The following is a 21,461-nucleotide window of genomic DNA, read 5'->3' as shown; positions in this document are numbered from 1 at the left end:
AATCGCAACTGGGGCGTTTTTTCGAAAGCCTTTTGTTGAGCGATTACAACTCGGCAATGACATAGTATTAATGGCAACTGTAAAACCAGAACAAAATCTCAAAATCACAGAAATCTCCTCATGGTGAAATCAAAGCAACAACAGAAAGGTTACCGTTTCGCAAAGCCAAACCGAAGACAACAGGAACAACAAAACATAAAACCGAAAGTTGACATAATAATGTGACCCTCCACCACGGAATGAGTCGCATGTCACCTTTGCATGATTTTCATATTTTTACAATTTCCTAAAGAGTGTTTTATGCTCTATCCAGTGGTGAAACCCGTTTTAGAAAAGAGCGAACACTGTTCGAGTTATAAGCCTGTGACTGCGGTGACCCTCACACTGTTACCACAGTCCCCCCGGATTTATATTAAGCCTAGCGCAGAACCGCGCGAGGTGACATGCGACTCATTCCGTGGTGGAGAGTCATAATGTATCATTGTAAAACTGGTATGGTGTCAAAGACTCGTAACATACAAAATAACAAACAGAGAAGCATTTTAATTTGCCGTACGAATCACAACTGGGCCTTTTTTCGAAAGCTCTTTGTCGATCGATTGTAACTCGGCAATGGCATAATGACGGAGAACGTTCGAAGTACCTGAGCTCATAATTATATAACACAGCATGAAATCCAATCCTTATAAATGGTAGGAGACAGTTTGTACAGTCTGTGCCTGCTCACGACGTTGTGAAATAAATTATCAATAATTAATACATAATTTGCTAGGTCATTTGAATACTGTCGTGCCGAGTAAAAATTAGTTCAATTCTCCAAGCAAATTTGTAGAAAAAAACTGGCAGACAATACAATACAATACAATAATCTTTATTCATCTCTAAAAGAGAAATTACAAGCTTGACTGTGTGTCTGTAAAATCAATCAATTAATCAATCAATCAACCATGCATGTAGTAACATTCACATCGCATATTCACATCATATCGTTACACGCAAACATTGTACTTATTAAAAATTAGGATATTGGGAGAGAGCGGGGGGGGGGGGGGGGGGAAGGGGCTGGTGAGCAGATGCTGATTGCCTTAAGATACAGGCATGGTTTAGTAATCAAAATGGAAACATTTCTCTCACCAAATCGAAGCAGGTAAAGCAATGTGCTTACCTCCCCTTGAATACTGAATCAAAGAACGTCAGGCTTTTTTTTTCTTTTTTTTTTTCTCCTTCGAGGAAAAACGCAAGTAAAATCTAGAATCTTCACAGGTAACGAAAGCCATGACCACACACCTGTACACCTGACAACATTTTGCAGCACATGAAGGGTAAAACCTGGACTTTGCTCAGGTAACAAATACATTCACCACACACCTGTATACCTGACTATATGTACAACCGCATACCTGACAATCACCGTGAGGCCGCAATCATGCAAATGAAGGTACAGTCGAACCTGCCCTTAAGATCACCTGTCTTACAAGACCACCTGTATAAGGCGACCACCTGTCTAAGGAGACCACCCCAAAGTATCCCCAAGGGTTTTTACGACTCTTTAAATAAACTGTCTAAACAGACCACCTGTCTAAAGAGACCACCTGTCTAAAGAGACCACTTTTGCTCAGTCCCTTGGGTGGTCTCTTTAGACAGGTTTGACTGTACAACTATCGAACACTGTCATCTTTTTCAGCTGGTGCATGTACATTACAAAGCGACTTGTATCAGCTTCCCCGAAATGGCGCCATTTTCTTTCCCCAGCACAGACACAGAAAAATATACTGACTTGAATTTTTTTAGATCATTATTTTTTCATCGGCTTCCCCCTCATTTACGAATTAATGAAACACTTCCGACAGCTTGCGCAGAACGGTGTCCGTGTTATCGGCTTAGCTGAAGTCGCATCTATTCTTTTACCAGTGCAGACTCAGAAGCGTACATTGAACTGAATCGTGCAGTCAACTTCGTTTTCATCACCTTCACCCTGACAACGAAATCCTGACTTTGGTTTCTTGTGAGACGATGAAGTTAGTGCTGACGAACACCGAGAAAGTCCGCAACCTCGTTGCCACTTCGAGTCAGCAGCAACGTCAGTAAAACACGTGACCGCGTGAAAAAATGAAAAAACTCTTCGGTCTCTTTTTTCCACTTTGAAGGTGGACACCCAAATCAAACACGTTACTGCGAGCAACAAAAAAAAAGAAACATGTTGTTCTCCTGTTTCCACTCTGAAGACATAACTCATAAATCACACACGTTACTGCGAGCGAACGAGAAGTGTCTTTTCAATCTCCTCTTAGACCAGTGCAACGATGGATGCCCAAAGAACCCAACACGTGAACAAAATCACGAAACTAACATCAACCGATGAGATGTCACAAGTAAGACTTCTTCTTCTTCGTTCATGGGCTGAAACTCTCACGTTCACTAATGCTTTTGCACGAGTGGGTTTTTACGTGTATGCCCGTTTTTACCCCGCCATTCAGGCAGCTATACGCCACATTCGGTAGAAACAGATGAGACATTTGCCTGTTCAAATTTTGTCAATGTCAACTCCCCCCTTGTTTCACAATGGTGACAACAGATCCGCGGTGGCTTGTGTTGAAGAACGGGTCTTCCTCCTCATCCTGGGCATTGTTGCCGGCGTGGTTGTGGTCAAGGTCAATGCCTTCAAACTGGTCGAGGTCGTTCACGTCGATGTTCGCTGCACCGGTGGAGGAACTCAGACTCGCTCTGGCGTGATGGTCATCCTGCGGGAAATAAAATAGACATGATATTGACATGGAGGTTTTCAATCAAGGATCCGAAACAGATTAATGTTTCGGAATCGGGATTTAAAAAAACAAACAAGGCTAGTCTATGGAACGTTTAACCAATGACAAAACAAAATAAAGTACTAATAATTGAAATAACAGTGACACTAATATTTAACACTTGGGCAATATGAGCAATAAATTCGCCCAATGGAAAGACACGACGCTCACACCGCAATGCATTCAACATGACAGACAGAAGAGTATGAAAACAAAAATGGAAATAACAACAACAACGCTGACACATACTTCGGGTTTTGTTTGCTCTTACTTGTAATTGGCTTTATCCAAACTCATACACGTCCCCAGATTGAATTAAAACATTCACAAAGGGTGAAGGAGAAGGCGGGAATAACAACGGGGGATAGTACACTCCACGAGCAAGACACACAAAAGAGACAGAGAAAACAACAGGGGATAGTACACTCCACGAGCAAGACGCACAAAAGAGACAGAGAAAACAACAGGGGATAGTACACTCCACGAGCAAGACGCACAAAGAGACAGAGAAAACAAACACCAGACAAGCACTATTTTTCGGGTAATCCAGTGATTGGCTTGGGTTTTGTCCACTAGAGGTCCATTGACTGACTCAGCCATGAATCAATCAGTCATTTTGCAAACCAATCAGTCAAGAAGAAAAAAATTTCCTTCCACCACGGGACTGCCGCAATTGTGCATTCCGGCAGTGATGAGAAACTTCTGAAAGTAGTTTACAATGTACAAATGAAAGGATAATTCAATTCATTTCTTAATGTTCTTGTTTATTTTCCTATGGTCTTACATGAAGAAGAATAAAAAGTCTGAGGACACAAATAACCATTTTTATTTCAATTAAAGTAAGGAAGGGGAAAAAGAAAGAAAGAACAAGACAGCAGACAAAAATAAGACGAGCTGACTGACTCTGCTGCATGTCTATCGGTCAGTTGACGGATTGAGACCCAAGTGTGTCGATCTTTTCCGAATTTAACATGGCAAAAGACCGATGACCGACGCCCAAGCCAATCCCTGGTAATCTGATAATAGACTAATCAATATTAAACGTCAAAAAGCCTTACCTCAGCGGAGTCGAGCGAGACAGAATTAGTGATGCTGCTGGAGAGAGAAGAGATGGTGCTCTGTCGCCTCAACAGCTTCCTCCTCTCCTTAGCACCCTCGAAGTGCATCTTGGCCTCGTGGTGATCCGTCACGGGTGTTCCGTCACGCTTGAACGACTCTGGGGCGTCGAAAAACTCGTCATCCGAGACCGAGCTGGCTTCGGACACTCGCGAAGCATGACGAGTCAGGCCGTCAGTGGTGTCCGAACTTTGCCGTACAGTGTCGGGGTGCGGCGAAGTTTGCTGTTGTGGGTTGCTGTGATTATGGTTGGAGTGTTCGGGGGAGGGGGAGGGGGAAGGTGGGGGTGATGACGATGACGCTGTGACGAAGTTGGGATGTTGCTTGTTGAAACCTACAGGTTCTCGACGCCTGACAGCGGTCTTGGAGTTCCTGCGACCATCGTGCCGTGGCTTAGTGTCAGAGTCCTGTCTGGCCAGAAGGAACGGGTTGACCTCACCATTCTGATGGGAACTCACACCACTGAAGGGAGCTTTGCTGTGTGAGTCTTGCTTCGACGCCTGCAATAAGCCATTGTCACTGTACTTCACATGAGAGGTGGTGCGGTTTGGGACATCAGCAGACGTAGTTCTGATCTGCGAGCCCTCTCTGGACGTGTTTCTGAAGAACGGATTGAGGTTCTCACGCGGTGATGACGTCCCATCGTAGGTCGAGGGCGACCTGGTGGCATCTAGCTGGGAGTCCTGTCGGGAGGTCTTGAAGAATTGTTTGAGGTCTCCTTGCACAGACTGATCAGGCTGACTACTGCCGGAGGAAGACGAGCTGGACTTGTACCTGAACACGAAGGGGTTCCTCTCGAGCTTGTGCTCCAGCGGGGTTGGGGTGAAGAAAGGAGTGGGAGGGGCGGTGCCGCTGGGAGTGGGAGTCGGGGGAACGATCTTGCCCATGCTCTCCATGCGCTTGAGGAACTTCTTGAGCTGCCTCTTCTCCTGCACGCTCTTCATCCTCAGCAGCTTAATTTCCCCTGGCTGGACGGCTCCGCGCGGTGCGGCCTTTCTCTTCCTGGCCACCACCTCTGCCAGCACCTATACCACACAGAACGCTTGATTACCCCGAGTTTTTCAGGAACTTAATGTCTTCATCTTGCAGTTAAAAATACAAAGACACTTCATCAAACCTAAACACAAGGAGAACACTTAATTAAAATCAGTATCGAGACGTTAAGTCGTACAAATATGAAGCTTGTGAGTGGCAATCCCTCTGGCGGGGATATAGCTCAGTTGGTAGCGCGCTGGATTTGTATTCAGTTGGCCGCTGTCAGCGTGAGTTCGCGGAAATTTATTTCAGAGTCAACTTTGTGTGCAGACTCTCTTCGGTGTCCGAACCCTCCCCCCGTGTACACTACATTGGGTGTGCACGTTAAAGATCCCACGATTGACAAAAGGGTCTTTCCTGGCAAAATTGCTTAGGCACAGTTAATAATTGTCTACCTATACCCGTGTGACTTGGAATAATAGGCCGTGAAAGGTAAATATGCGCCGAAATGGCTGCAATCTACTGGCCGTATAAAATTTCATCTCACACGGCATCACTGCAGAGCGCCTAGAACTGTACCCACGGAATATGCGCGATATAAGCCTCATTGATTGATTGATAATATTTCGTGAAAATGGTAGACCGTTGATTTGTGAATAAACTGCACAGGTTTCTTTCATACGCGACTTTGATATTGTGATGATTCTAACGCATTGACACACATTGCAAGAACAACTTTAAGTGACACATACCCATCGACCCATCCATCTACACACACACACACACACACACACACACACACACTCCCACACTCTCTCTCTCACATACACACACACACTCACACACACACACTCACACACAAACACACACACACACACACACACACTCACACACACACACACACACACACACACACACACACCTGTTTGACGCGTGGCATGCTGAGCAGCGTGTTGAATTCAGTCAGCTGTGACAGCCTCAGGAACTGCTCATGCGTGTAGGTGAAATTGAAGGTGGAGTAGGGTCGAGCCGGGTCGTCGAAGATGTCGAAGTCAGCAAAGTCTTTCTCTTCTTGAGTCTCCCGACGAACACCTGTCAGCAATGAGAACGTACTAATTGAGATACTGACTGAAATTGCAGTTATCTACAACACACACAATGAATGAATGTTGTACTTGCGCGTTAAGGGACTTTACAAAGAGGACACATTTTTCAACAGAATACTTAAATTTGAAGCGACCTTGCTTCTCTAAGCAAGTTTACATGATGACTTAAGTTTGGATCCTGAAATTCAAAACAAACTTTAGAAAAATATCAGGGGCGCTGAATACAGCTTTTGAAGTGAAATGATGCGCTCAAAGCTAATATATATATATATATATATATATATATATATATATATATATATATATATATATATATATATATATATATACAAAATATTATTTTAAACAACGTTCCATGAATAACTGTTCTCGTTAGTTTGAGTTTTAATTTTGCAAAATTGAAAAGTCTCACTATTTCAGATTTCTGAATGTATATAGAAACTTCTGTCGCTGCCAAACTGACCTGGCGCCTTGAATTCCCTGAAGTTGATGTTGACGAGGGCGAAGTGCAGGACGACGGGACAGTGGGGGTCGTCAGGGTTCTGGAAGACGTACAGCTCCTTCAGCCCATCGCGCTCAACGATCGTGGGGTCGATGGGAGGAAACGGTAAGCGGTTCAGTCTCGCCCACTTCTCTGCCAGCAGCAACTCCTGTAAAAATACACAGATCAACAGGATTTAGCAAGCACTATATCAAGGCGTCCACATATCCCAGCAAAGTCCTGGCAAATGCAAAAATAATTTCGCGGTGCAAGAAGTCCTGGCAAATGCAACTTGTTTTGAGGTGCAAAAAGTCCTGGCAAATGCAAATTGTTTCGCCGTAAAATATGCAAGTATGACCGTCTTACCTTGCGGTTAGTAACTGCTAACTGCGTAGAACATCCAGCGTAAAATTAAACCAAATCGATTGTATATCTTTCAAATGACATTGCACACACAAACGGAAGAATGGGAGGATGATTGACGCTTGAAAATCGCATAACATTAATAGCTGTAAGTCCCGGGCTCTATTAACCAACAACCGTCATGGACATGCTACAGACAAACAGACTTCACAACCAACTCAAACTTAATCTCACCTTGAAGGGCGGCGTGCTATCACTGGGTCTTCCACTGAAGTCGAAAGACAGGATGACATCCACGCCTCTCTGGGGCCTTAGGATCAGTGGGTAGGGTGAGTTGAACGTCAGGCCGGCGTCCACCATGTAGATGTGCTTGATGTGGGTTGGGTGCATATCGAAGATGCCGTCAAACTCATCGCCCTCCTGTACCCGCTCCTGAAGGGGTGTGAAGGGGGAGAGCGGGTAGGTCTGCTGAAGGGACAGGCCTCGCATGAAGTTGTGGATCACCGCCGCTCTGCCCGACCTGGTCGTGAGCAGCTCGAATTTTTGGCTGTTGAAAAAGCGATGTTTGTGGATAAGAAGGTTGAGTTCTTGTTTTTAATTGTATAATTGTGTCAAGTTGCATAAAAAAAATAAAAAGATGCCTTCTTGTTGTATGTGTATAGTCATGTCAAGTTGTATACAAAAAAGAAACTTGTCTTCTTGTTTTAATAGTATAATGTCAAATTGCAACAATTACAAAGAAAGTTGTCTTATTACAAAAGACTTACATGTAAGAGGAAAACAATCAGCAAACACCCCCCCCCCCCCCCCCCCATACACTTGGACATTAATCCCTCATTTAATGAGCATTGCATTCTCCCACTAAGGTAATATATTGTACTACGTTGCAAGCCCCTGGAGCAAAGTTTTGATTAGTGCTTTAGTGAACAAGAAACAAAAAGTGGCTCTATCCCATCTCCCCCCTTTCCCCGTCGCGATATAACCTTCGTGTTTGAAAACGACGTTAAACACCAAATAAAGAAAGAAAAAACTCACAAACGTACTTGGACATTGATAATCATACTGTATAATAAGACAATCAATTTGTTCACCCTGCAGTTCTTAACAATGGTTTCATGGCTTCTGATGCAAACGAAGTCGGTAATAAACAGTAATGATAACGATAACGATACCTGGAGGTGTCAATGTTCAATGTCATCTAGGTCTGTTTGTGTATTTTGTGCGTGTGACCATTTGACGAAACATAGTGGTTGAAGCTTTGGGAAAATCTTCAGTAGTTTTAAATCATACCAGATTTAAGGTAAGAACTTATTACTTAACGATGTGCTGACTGTATGTGTGCGTGCGTGGGCGTGTGCGTGCTTGCGTGCGTGTGTGCGTGCTTGCGTGCGTGCGTGCGTGCCGCTGCGTGCGTGTGTGTGTGTGTGTGTGTGTGTGTGTATGTATTTCAAGAACATATTACACAAATCATGCCGCAAGACTCACTATTCAAAGATGCCTTTCATCACAGAGCTCCAGTAACTCTTGCTCTTGCCCCGTCGCGAGGACGACGCTCGCTTCAACACAGGCTTCCCCGAGACGGTCTTCTTGGTCAACTGCTTGGCCTTGCGCTGCTCGTACTGATCCACTAGCTGCGAAAACCTCACGCCTTTCTTGGGACAGTCGGGAGAAGAGGACAGTCCGTTGTTCTCTGAACCACTCAAGTTGCTCGTTCGTCGGATAGGCCTGGGAGCTCCCTCCATGGGGGTGGGGGTGTTAGGGGAGGCGCTGCGTCGGAAGGAGCATGAGGGTGTGTCCACATCGTCGAAGCCTTCCGAGGAGTCTTGTCGTTTGAGGAAGGACTCTGGCGGTCTGAGGTCGATGACGTGGCTTTCGCTGTCGCTGGTGTCGCGGTCACTGGAGTCGCAGCTGTCTGCCTGACTGTCGTTGCTACCCCTCTTTATAAAGGACGGGGGCACCAGGCTTCCCTTTCTCCTCTTCTCGACATCCTTGCTTCCTCGCCTCTTCTTCACCAGTTCATTACTGTCCCGCCTTTTCGCCAGCGCTTCCGTGATCACCTCATCATCGCTTTCCTCGTCGTCTTCGTCGCTGTCGTCGTCGCTGAGGTCGCTGCTGTCGTCGTCGTTGTCGTTCTGCTCCTGTAGCTGCTGGCCCATCTCGCGGCGGATCATCTCGGCGGGGTCCATGTTGCGGTTGTCCTCCATGAGACGCTTGAACAGAATGCAGAACGCGCTGCCCCAGATACCTGCAGCAGACCGTCATTAACGATTAATTGACCAGATGAATGTGGACTGAGTTAGGTCTTACTGGCCTTGGCTGAACGTCTCATGCTTATTCCATCGATATACACTACGTGCTGAAAGTAGCAATAACCTCCATGCAACCGGCATCTTTTGTGACTGAGATCGAACGAGTACAGCATGCGTGCGCTCACTTCACCGTCACACAGCAACACTGACATTGACTGAAAAAGCGATAAGTAAGCACAAAACAAAACGCTTTTCTGTTAATGTGCTGTAATAATTAAGGTGTATCTTTGTAAAAGAAAGAGTAGACACAAACAAACGTTTTGAATTCATCTGAATTTAAACTTGCATTCCGTCTAAAATGCGATTCTACAAAAAGTTCATTTTTCAAACAAGATTCTGTACGAGCTGTGAAACACAAAACTCGCTTTTTTAATACAAATTGCGAACGAAAGATAACTGAACGCTATCATATGAGAGTACCAAACCACATAAAACACTGACCTTGCAGAAAGTGCAGGGGCGGCTCCTGGTACTTGCGGGCCAGCTTGCCCATGAAGAACTTGCTGCCGAACAGCTCGCTGTCCATGAACGTGCCGTACTTGGGCAGGCCGATCTCGTAGGGGGAGAACTCGACCCACTCTGTAATGGACACAAGTACGTGACGTTTTCATTCATGATTAGCAAATAAGGACATGCAGCAATCGGCAAACTTAACACGGTAAGCGAGTGGCATTTTAACCCATTTAGGAGACAGATAATAGTTGTGGCCATTTCTGGAACTTTGGGCATTGTTGACTAAAACCTCTAATTGGAGAAACGCGAGGTCAACATGTTAACAACCTCCCACTTCAAACTGAATGTTTAAAAGTCTAAGGAAATAGTATCGATATCACATTTTAAAACAGATGAAAAGTAATGGAAAACAGAGTTGGGATGCACATAACAGTCAATTTTACCACAGTGTCTGTTTTCGCAGAAATGGACACAGAAGTGAAATGGACATCAGGCAGGCAGATAGACAGAGTACTTGTCAGCGTACGCTCCTGTGTGCGTAGTAATGCATCAGACAGCAAGAGAGAGGGGCGTGTAAAAGACAGTCAGATACAAACAGTAAACAAGTCTCACGCTGAAACAGAGACACCACATGTACATCACAAAATGACCATCAGAGATGGATAAAGTGATCCTGACCTTGGAATGACCTAGCAGGGACGTCCTTCTTGACGTGCACACAGGTGTAGAGCGGCATGGGCACGTCGCCGTCCTTGATCTTCTCCCTCTGGTCAGTCAGCTTGCTGTCCAGACGCTACAACACGAACAATGCGCTTGTTATATTCAACAGATCAGTGTCAGTCAGCTTGCTGTCCAGACGCTACAACACGAACAATGCGCTTGTTATATTCAACAGGTCAGTGTCAGTCAGCTTGCTGTCCAGACGCTACAACACGAACAATGCGCTTGCTATATTCAACAGATCAGTGTCAGTCAAAATGAAGGCTGCGAAATCCGAGCATGAATGAAAACAATTGTGGAATTCTCTCTTATTGGCTTTGGAATAATTATGGAAGAATGGAGATTTGAGAAATTAACAAGTCGCGTAAGGCGAAAATACAATATTTAGTCAAGTAGCTGTCGAACTCACAGAATGAAACTGAACGCAATGCAACGCAGCAAGACCGTATACTCGTGGTCCACCGCTCACGGCATAGGCAGTGAAATTGACAAGAAGAGCGGGGTAGTGGTTACGCTATGCTGCATAGCACGCTTTTCTGTACCTCTCTTCGTTTTAACTTTCTGAGCGTGTTTTTAATCCAAACATATCATATCTATATATTTTTGGAATAAGGAACCGACAAGGAATAAGATGAAAGTGTTTTTAAATTGATTTCGAAAAAAAAAATTTGATAATAATTTTTATATATTTAATTTTCAGAGCTTGTTTTTAATCCGAATATAACATATTTATATGTTTTTGGAATCAGCAAATGATGGAGAATAAGATAAACGTAAATTTGGATCGTTTTATAAATTGTTATTTTTTTTTACAATTTTCAGATTTTTAATGACCAAAGTCATTAATTAATTTTTAAGCCACCAAGCTGAAATGCAATACCGAACCCCGGGCTTCGTCGAAGAGTACTTGACCAAAATTTCAACCAATTTGGTTGAAAAATGAGGGCGTGACAGTGCCGCCTCAACTTTCACGAAAAGCCGGATATGACGTCATCAAAGACATTTATCAAAAAAAGGAAAAAAAAATTTCGGGGATTTCATACCCAGGAACTCTCATGTCAAATTTCATAAAGATCGGTCCAGTAGTTTAGTCTGAATCGCTCTACACACACACACAGACAGACACACACACACACACACACACACACGCACGCACATACACCACGACCCTCGTTTCGATTCCCCCTCGATGTTAAAATATTTAGTCAAAACTTGACTAAATATAAAAACAAACAAACATGAAAACTCGACTGTTTCTGTAAAATCAAAATCTCTGTATCTTTTACTTTAATTTCGATTTACAAGTGCGTTAAGCTTGATTTATTTCCGGTGTTGTGTCTCATTATTACATTTTTTTTGGTCGTGTTTATTGCTATTTTTTGTTATATTTAGTCAAGTTTTGACTAAATATTTTAACGTAGAGGGGGGAATCGAGACGAGGGTCGTGGTGTATGTGTGTGTGTCTGTCTGTCTGTCTGTCTGTCTGTCTGTCTGTGTGTGTGTGTAGAGCGATTCAGACCAAACTACTGGACCGATCTTTATGAAATTTTACATGAGAGTTGAACGTGTTTTTCATTTTTTTGATAAATGTCTTTGATGACGTCATATCCGGCTTTTCGTGAAAGTTGAGGCGGCACTGTCACGCCCTCATTTTTCAACCAAATTGGTTGAAATTTTGGTCAAGTAATCTTCGACGAAGCCCGGACTTCGGTATTGCATTTCAGCTTGGTGGCTTAAAAATTAATTAATGACTTTGGTCATTAAAAATCTGAAAATTGTAAAAAAAAATAAAAATTTATAAAACGATCCAAATTTACGTTCATCTTATTCTCCATCATTTTCTGATTCCAAAAACATATAAATATGTTATATTTGGATTAAAAACAAGCTCTGAAAATTAAATATATAAAAATTATTATCAAAATTAAATTGTCGAAATCAATTTAAAAACACTTTCATCTTATTTCTTGTCGGTTCCTGATTCCAAAAACATATAGATATGATATGTTTGGATTAAAAACACGCTCAGAAAGTTAAAGCAAAGAGAGGTACAGAAAAGCGTGCTATCCTTCTTAGCGCAACTACTACCCCGCTCTTCTTGTCAATTTCACTGCCTTTGCCATGAGCGGTCGACTGACGATGCTACGAGTATACGGTCTTGCTGAAAAATGGCATTGCGTTCAGTTTCATTCTGTGAGTTCGACAGCTACTTGACTAAATGTTGTATTTTCGCCTTACGCGACTTGTTTTAGAATTCATGTAACCCCAGGGGCTTTTTGAAATAAATATTGACTTGACTTTACTTGGCAATCTCTGGGTTTACACAACACACATCCCATCGTCATCAAGTTCTGTGCACATCAGTACGAGTATAGGCCAAGAAAAAAAAGAAAAAGAAAAAAACACTTCCCAATCCGTCCCGCATCCAGTGCATAAGCTGAAGTTAATGTACACCAAATATGACATTATTCTGTCAACATATGCAGAAGTACTTTGCATTTTTGTGGGCTGCATTTGCTTGGGTCACCCTGTAAATGCATGCGCACTCGTTTCAAAAATGGCAAAAACACTTTTTTGTAAACCTCCACTCACCCCTTTGAGCAGCGTCTCTCCCACCATGTGACCGAAAAAGTCGGTGAAACTGACGGGCTGCCCCTGACGCCGCTTGGTGATGACGCTATTGATGTAGCGGATGATGCTCTGAGGACTCAACAGGCGCATCAGACTCTTGTCGATGTTGTTCATCAGCTCGCTCTGCATGTCCCGGGGGTTCATCTCGGGCCACCTCGGGTGGGAGTACAGTGTGGAGAGATACCTGGAAGATGAAGATAGAGAAAGTGTGATGATTTCGTTTATTTGTGAAAACTTATCGGTCTTTTGTTCGTTTGTTTGTTCTGTATCATCTTGGGTCACCGATGGTGGGAGTAGCTTGTGGATAGATACCTGAAGAATGAAGGGAAAAAATGAATGTTTTCGTTTATTTGTGGATACTTTTGCATACGTGGCCGTTTTGAATTCGGGGCTTTTGAGGAGAAAGTGTGATTTTTTTCATTTATTTGTGACAAGTTTGTTTGTTCTGTATCATCTCTGGCCACCGAGGGTGTAAGGACATTGTGGAGAGATACCTGTAAGATGAGAGGAGAAAGTGTGATGTGTTCGATTGTTTGTGAAACTTTTGCTTAAGCGGCAGTTTTCACTTATGGGTCTTTTGTTTGTTTGTTTATTCTAAATCTGGTCTATGTCCTTCTGACAATGCGCAGCCTGTATTCCAGGCAAAACGTCTTCACACTCATACCCACGGTATTATTATTATTATTTATTTATTTTTGTTTGGGGGAGTGGGGTAGGGGGGGGGGGTGGGCATACTTATACAACAGCACACCGGCAGTGTCTGCTGAAATATGTGATTCTGTGTAGCGCTCCATTCTAATTTGAAATGTTACATTCTACGCAAAACGCAAACGTATGTATTTTTATTATGAACGCTTAAAGTACTCAATCTTAAACAGCATTAGATAACTACTGATTTGACGACGGGGGGGGGGGGGAGGGGGAGAGAGAGAGAGAGGGAGAGAGAGAGAGAGAGAGAGAGAGAGGGAGAGAGAGAGAGGGAGAGAGAGAGAGGGAGAGAGAGAGAGAGAGAAACAGACAGACAGACAAACAGACAAACAAGCAGACAGACAGAAGCAGACAGACAGACACAGACAGACGGACAGACAGACAGATGTTTTTGGTTTTTTGTTTGGTTGGTTAGTTGATGGGTAGGTAATTCTTGTTATTCTTTCTTTCTTTCTGCCTTTGTTCTTGCTGATTGTGACATCTTGTTACCATGACGACCCGGACAGTCCACAGGCATAGGTGGCGCAGTCGAGCAGCCCGGTGGTGTGCAGGGCCTTGAACACCCCGCTGTATCCTGTCATGGCGCGGAACCCCCCGCCTGAACCGATCACCGCTATTGTAGGGGCCTGAAACATGCGCACACAGTCATTGTAATATTTTGCAGACTGACGGTAATATTTGTCAATGACATACGGACTGAAATTTATATTTGAAATTGATATATATGAGGCCATTGTATAACGTCACACCATTCACTTTCCTGTACCATCTAATCATCCTAAATGTATCACCCTGTAGAAGCCCCCGGGCAAAAACAATGTGGACTCATTAAACTTTCAATATTCATCGTTAACACTTTTAAGGAGATTGTTTTTAAATACGTTCTTATAGTTCGTGCCTGTTGCTTTTTCGTTTGTCATTGTATCGTGTTTCAATGGACTAAAATCTTGTTTAAACCAATGAGGAGAAAGAGTCTGTCTTTCATCGAACCCCATGTGTGTTTGATGTTTTGTCCAGGAGTGCCAAGGGGAACGGTGGGAGAAACGGAGAACTTCAAAGAGCGGCTCGGGAAACGAAACGTCAGAACAAAGTAGACAACAAAGATAACAGAAATAGATTGAACGAAAAGAGGGCGTATACACACGATCAAGTTAGAGAAGGTGCATTTAGTGCGGGGATGTTGTAGTGTCGGAGTGGAAAGTGTGACAGTGGGGCCAGGAGGGGGAAATGGGTGGTGCATCAAAGCAAGCAACTAACTTTATAACATACTACTATAAATGGGGGGGGGGGGGCTCTTAACGTGCTCGAATATAGCTAACCTATTAGGGACACTCCTATGCCATTCTGTACCATCATATAAGCCCTCATTCATAATGCCAATAAAAACCACGTCAAGTGAATAGCCCGGCTATCGCGCCACTCTGCCTGGACCTAAGTACAGAGATCTCCGACATATTTCCTTCCTGTCACTGTGATCTGAATCGCCCTTGCCCCAGATTTCCCCTCTTATTGCGCCCGTCCTACACCCCCCCCCCCCCCACCCCCTTCTGTCCCAATTTCTGTGTCACCAAACAGTTCCGGTGTCAAATATTAGGAACAATTCCGGTCCGGGTTCCGGTCCGGAGTGCATATCTCCGGGGGCAATGGTTTACGAGCTTCTGATTGGCTGAACATGAAGAGGATACAATAGCCGACGGCTTGACTTTCTTGAAAAGACACACTTGACTGTGACTGACTGGCGTTGACAATGAGACAACGAATAACTATAAACGCTCGTGTCTCGGGGAATCCCCTTCAGCAGACGGAGAGCATGCACGAGGCTTTGAAGCATGTCGAGTGTTGTTTTTGTTTCGGGGGGGGGGGGGGGGGGGGGTGTCTGCGCACATTGCGTCAACATCCGGCAACGTTGACTTGTGAATGAAACATGACTGTGCAAGTCAATCGGGATTCAGCCCAATGTGTGTGGTCCGTGAGGTAATTCAGTGCAACAGAATTACGTTCAGGGCACGCCTAACATTACTGCGTGACATGTGCTGCTTCCTGACCTGTGCCCGTCCCCATGTGTGCGACTAAAACAACCTTTCAAGACCTGTTACACTAGTTCTAGTGCACTAGAAACATCTGCTCATACGCCTAGCTTAATTTGATAGGGACAGTATATATTGGGAATGTCTTTTCTCTCCTTTTTCATGTATAATTCCTATTTACGTTACACCATCCCCAGAACAGAATGTTTCGTTTTGTCTATAAATCAACGTTCCATAAACTTCACACAATGTTTAAAAGAAAGTCAGTTACTTGCTTGTTTGGAGCAGCGCGAACATAAACATCTTAAGGAAAAGTTTATATCTTTAAAAGAAACATTGTATGCAAATCAAAGGCTTAGACAAGCTACTCAAAGACTCTGCTTATCTTAGTCCAATAGTATATTTTAAGACCTTAAACAAAGAGGAATTAGCCTTCATGCCCCCCCCCCCCCCCCCCGCCTTTTTTTTTTACCCATCCCCCCTTCCCCTGCCTCACACAACCCCAGAGGGTTGTCTTTCTCCTTCCCCCCCCCCCCCCCTACCCTCTCTCCCTCTCTTTCTCTTTCTGAGGACAGCTAGGTTGTAAGAAAAAGGCGTAACCTTCAACCTCTATCTTTGTACAAATAAAGTTCCACCATCAGCAGCAGCAGCAGCAGCAGCAGCATCTCTCACTGAAAGTCATTTTGGGAATTGTCCAAGACAAACAAAAACAAACAAACAAAATCATGAAACTAGCAGCAGAAAGAGGAACCATTACCCAATCTGACATAATAATAAATCATAGCACGACATACGAGGAAGCACTTGCCTCATCAACAGTCCTGGGTCCCTGTTCGCCAAGCAATTCATTGAGGGCTTGCCATACTTTGTTCTTCCTCTTCCTCATAAACTCCTTCTCTGGGTCACTCAGGCACAGACTGTAGCGCAGGGTGGGGTTCTGGCTGTAAACAAAAATGACAATAGCAGCTTTTAGAATATAATTATGGCAGTGTACAAATATATACATATTATAGCAGCTTTCAGAAAATCATAGATATCAGTGTAAAAATATTTCATAGCAGCTTTCAGAAAATTATAGATATCAGTGTAAAATACATTATAGCAGATTTCAGAAAATGATGGATATCACTGTAAAATACATGAAAGCAGATTTTAGATTATGACACATATTCAAATCAGTGTAAAATACACGACAGCAGCTTTCAGAAAGTGACAGATCTATATCAGTGAAACATACATTACAGCAGCGTTTACAGTATGATAGATATCTTTGTAAAGTAAACTTTAGATTTTTTTTATATGACAAATATAAGTGTGGATAATAATAATAATAATATGGGAGATTTATAGAGCGCTTTACATTCTCTAAGCGCTTTACAATGACAAACATACATATACATACAAAGCAAAGCAAAAAAGCATGTGCAGCAGCATTCAGCACACAAGTGAACAACGAAACACTACATCAATACAAGCTGCAAGCATACTAACACAGGCAAAAATACATTAATGTATAAGCGTTTTTAGAATATGACAGAACATAATGTAAAACACACCATAAAAAGGATGATAATTTGGACACGGATCCGCACTAAAAACGCTTTTCTGTCAATCTAAACGCAGACAATTGCCCATTTACACATTACTGAAATTCATCAGATTCAGATCCCTTTCTCCCGAATGCCCGCCGCCCCGGCCCGTCTAAAAGCTCTATTATTTCTACTCCGATCCTATCCCTGATCATGGCAGCTTTTAGCAAATGACTTGTTAGTGTAAACTTGTCGTCTAGACAGTTCAAAAATCCCAGTAATGGATACACACACAAAACGTGTATCCACTGATGCAATGAGAAAAGAATGTTTCGTGTGGGGTTTTTTTAACGAAAGGACTGGCACATAACTGTTTTGTTTCACCTTCCCCCCAGTTCAAAACGCATAGAGCGCAAATTCAGTAAAGAGCTGTCGACTTCGTTTACCAACTTCTCTATTACCTTTCGTGTAATTGGAGACATGCCACCCTCCTCCTAACCTCCACGTCATCCGCAACAACAACAACAACAACTACTACTACAACAACTACAACAACAACTACAACAACAACAACAACAACAACAACAACAACAACAACTACAATACCAACAGCACACAGGCTATTGCATTAATTATACTTACTCCCACTCCATATGGAAGGCAACATCAATCTCAGACCCCTGTAAGCAACAAAAACACAGAACAGTCAGTAAACATACATTTTGAGTAAATATTTCACTACAGCCGTAAGTATAAAAAAAAACTAATGAATTCTGATGTGTTCAGACCGGTCGACTAGTCGTTCACTATGACATACAGTCCAGCAAAATATAGTACACAGCATAGTCAAGTAACCATTTGGAATCAAAACAAACACCTGGAAAAGTTTTTATTTTTATTTTATGCCAATTTTTACGAAGAATGAACAGCCTTTAAATTACACACACAAATTCCAACCCTTCTTCAAATGTACCACATTAAACAACCCGGCAAAATAATCTTTCTTTTTCCGAAACTTTTTCAAACTCTAGTTGCCATTCCCGTCGACATCATGACCGTTGGCCGTGTCAAGCTTCTAGTGTCAAAACAATGGGACACTTAAAACCGGCCAGGGGTCAAAACAATGAATGCGTCAGATCAAAGAAGTGAGTGTCAATGACCAAAGACCGAGGCCTGTGAACAACACTGCGGTGGTTTCAAATACTACGAGTTGGTACAGTGGATTTCTGTCTTTCTTTCTTTATTTGGTGTTTAACGTCGTTTTCAACCACGAAGGTTATATCGCGACGGGGATCCCCCATTTTAAGACCTCCAAAGATAAAAATAGGGTCTTAAAACGGAGCGAGTCTTAAAATAGGGGGGGGGGGTAGTTTTTACAGAGGTTATGAATAGAAAATCTAAGAAAACAAAAGGTCCTAAAAAGGAGATAGTCTTAAATTGGGGGGGGGGGGGGGGGTGTTCTACTGTAACAGTCACGTACCCCTGTGAAGGTGAAGACCTCAGTCTGCCACTTGCCGAACTCCTCGATCCTATCGTGAACTCTGAAGGTCACTGTGTCAACCTGCTGGTCAAGGTTGAATGGGTTGGCCTCCATCAGGGTCAGTTCTGCAAATGACACCCAAAATACATTTAATTCGTAAAATGACGGACAGTTCTGCACAAGACAAAAACCCAATTAATTCGTAAAATGAAGGTCAGCTCTGCCAATGACAACAAAAGTATTGATTCTTGGTCCTTTGGTAATAAGAGAAATTAAGCCAATGATCGCTCTGTGTGTTTTGTGAGACAGTATAACCAAAACGGCTAGAAGAATACTTCCCACAAAACAAACCTGTTAGTCACAACGCAAATGCAAATAGACGATTTCCATAGTTAGTTGTTCGTCCCTATCGCAGGATAAAGCCGATCGGAATCGTGGAACATGCTCCGGATGTTGTGACAATTTTGTCCGAGGTAAAGGGGCTCTTACTCTTCAAGACCGCTGAGTTATTTCCGGAAACCGTCTATTAAATTGTAAAAAGCAAAGTAGTAGACTTGTCATGATACGAAAAACTCTCAGATGCAATGAAAACTGGCACGTAGCACAGACCAGATGACAATATCTTCCTCGCATTTTTTTCTCATAAAAACCGTCACAACATTGAATATGTCCGGTCAATGCAAATCAAGAATGTGTAGCTCACCTAGCACATTCTCCTCAGAGAAGGCGAGGAAGAAGGTGAAGGTTTCGTTCCAGACGGGGTTGATGCTGTCGTCAATGGTGCGTGTCCTCTGACGACCTTCCGGGGCCGTCTTCACCCGTAACTTCACGTAGGGGTCAGGCGTGTCGACTTGATATGAAATATAACAAATATGCGTTATTTAGTACGGTACATACTTTTCAGGGTTACAATTTTAAACGCGCAAAGTTAATTAAAAATAAGAGACGCTGGTGTTAAAGGCTAATAAGATTTTTTTTTTTTACATAAAAAAACAAACATGGTTAACCGCAATAAAGAGTGCTTTTTGGCCTTAGTAAGCGGGATAATTCGTCGTTAACCTATTACTTTGAAAAGAATTTGTTTTAAAGTCTTCTTTGTCAAATCCTGTCGTCAAATAAAATAAACCCGGAAGTGGAAGCGGGGATTGGGATCGGGGGAGGGCATGGGGGGTGGGGGTGGGGGTGTCCAATACAACTGTGACCTTCTGCAGTCTGTATGGAACACATCCACTTACTATTATGCCCTTGTTCTCCCCACTCGTTTACACATTTCACCAAGTCATCTTACAACCAGATTACTCCCACATTTCCGTGCAGACTGACTAGCTGTAAGAGATTTATGAAGATATGAATATTGTGTGAACAGTGCATGTGGTGATTTTTGTCCGTATGATTAATTGTTTTAAGTAGGTTGTACATTTAATTGTTCTATTTTGTATATGTTCTTTTGTAAAGGGCCTAGAGCCATAGGTTAGGCACTTAAAAATGTCCAGTTATTATATTATTATTTATTTCAAACAAGAAAAAAGTCACTCACGGCGATCTTGAAACCATCCATTGGAGATGTTCCTCCCACAGAGGACCTTGACAGTCAGAATGATACAGGGCAGATGCTGAACCTGGAACAGACGGCTTGCACACTTAGTCCCCGTTTTCTCACAACTACAAGTCATCATCGACGTCCTCTGGACAATGTCCACTGTTCACCAATGTCTGGTTATGATCTGTTCACACGGGCTATTTTCAAACTATTTTGATTCAGGTGTTATCGGGTTTTTTCCTCCAGAGAGAAATGGGTGAACAGTTGGCAAAGTAAAATCGTCGAGTTCAACAGATTTGCAACCGACTCGTGGATGTCTTGAAACTTAGGTCCTGTTCAGCTTATTATAAAGTGGCATTTGTCCGCCCCCTTGTTCGCATTCCCCAAACACAGGCAAAGCATATTGCTCAGTATGGCAAACGAGGATGTAAGGCTGGAAGAGTTATGTGTTTTGGAAGTTTCGCCTTTTGGTTCGAACACAATTTTATTCCAAATACATGACATGAAACAATTGACAGAAATACAGCTAGGACACGAACTCAAGCAGATGCTTATTTGACGTGACCATAACAATGCTAAGTTACACACGTTTTCATGATGGTGGACAACACAATTATTAACCAGAAGAACAAAATGTAGGAGGGGGGCATGGGGAACTTAATCAAAACAGGAGGATTTACAGAGAAGAAAAAAAATAATAATCAAATAAAGTTTCGCCTTTTCGTTTCCGCGATTAGAGAGCTGTTCATGTGGTCAAATGACTCAATTGAAACATCATTTATTACAGTTTCATGTTCTAAATGTAACGGCTTGAGAGAAAGAATTTTGATTTCAAAGTCAACTAATTCATTTCATGACATCATTCCACGAAAAGTATCAGTCACAGTAGTGACTATTTTTGTCTCCGCGGAATACCCAATGTAAGTATAATAAACTTAGTGTCAATTGGAGAGTACTTTACTGAAATAATAATCCGGATAACATGACAAGACAAAATGACAATTTCACTTCCAGTGCTGACACTAAAAAGTCAGCTTACTTTGATTGAAACAATCATTTGAGGGTCTGACTGTGACTGAAACTCCGGATCAAAGTTTCCGGCGATACGCATCAATTTTCAGCAAAAGTTCAATGGATGCAGCAAAAAGACCGACGCCATCAACAGATAGAATAACTGTAAATTTACTTCGGAATCCCGATTAAGCAACGAAAGTAAAAA

At 42.8% G+C, this 21,461-nt stretch overlaps 2 protein-coding genes across 2 annotated transcripts in view; both read right to left on the bottom strand.

Moving 5' to 3' along the window:
• The window catches only part of LOC138945589 (uncharacterized), a 291,977-nt gene that overhangs the window by 77,575 nt on the left and 192,941 nt on the right, over positions 1 to 21,461 (bottom strand). The gene's annotated exons all lie outside the window — the stretch shown is intronic.
• LOC138945568 (cytosolic phospholipase A2-like) lies at positions 1,994 to 20,390 on the bottom strand. Its single transcript, XM_070317009.1, has 15 exons — positions 20,240 to 20,390; positions 19,406 to 19,552; positions 18,703 to 18,827; positions 17,865 to 17,902; positions 16,502 to 16,634; positions 14,156 to 14,292; positions 12,920 to 13,142; positions 10,286 to 10,400; positions 9,596 to 9,733; positions 8,331 to 9,090; positions 7,080 to 7,392; positions 6,465 to 6,651; positions 5,818 to 5,987; positions 3,863 to 4,945; positions 1,994 to 2,741 (listed from the first exon to the last, which is right to left on the bottom strand). Exons 1-15 carry the CDS (start codon positions 20,376 to 20,378, stop codon positions 2,541 to 2,543), a joined length of 3,909 nt encoding a protein of 1,302 aa, XP_070173110.1. The 5' UTR covers positions 20,379 to 20,390; the 3' UTR covers positions 1,994 to 2,540.

The sequence above is a fragment of the Littorina saxatilis genome, linkage group LG13 (genome assembly GCF_037325665.1).
Source record: "Littorina saxatilis isolate snail1 linkage group LG13, US_GU_Lsax_2.0, whole genome shotgun sequence".
Classification (NCBI taxonomy): Eukaryota; Metazoa; Mollusca; class Gastropoda; order Littorinimorpha; family Littorinidae; genus Littorina; species Littorina saxatilis.
Note: the sequence above shows the minus strand (reverse complement) of the source record. Positions and strands in the feature narration are given on the sequence as shown.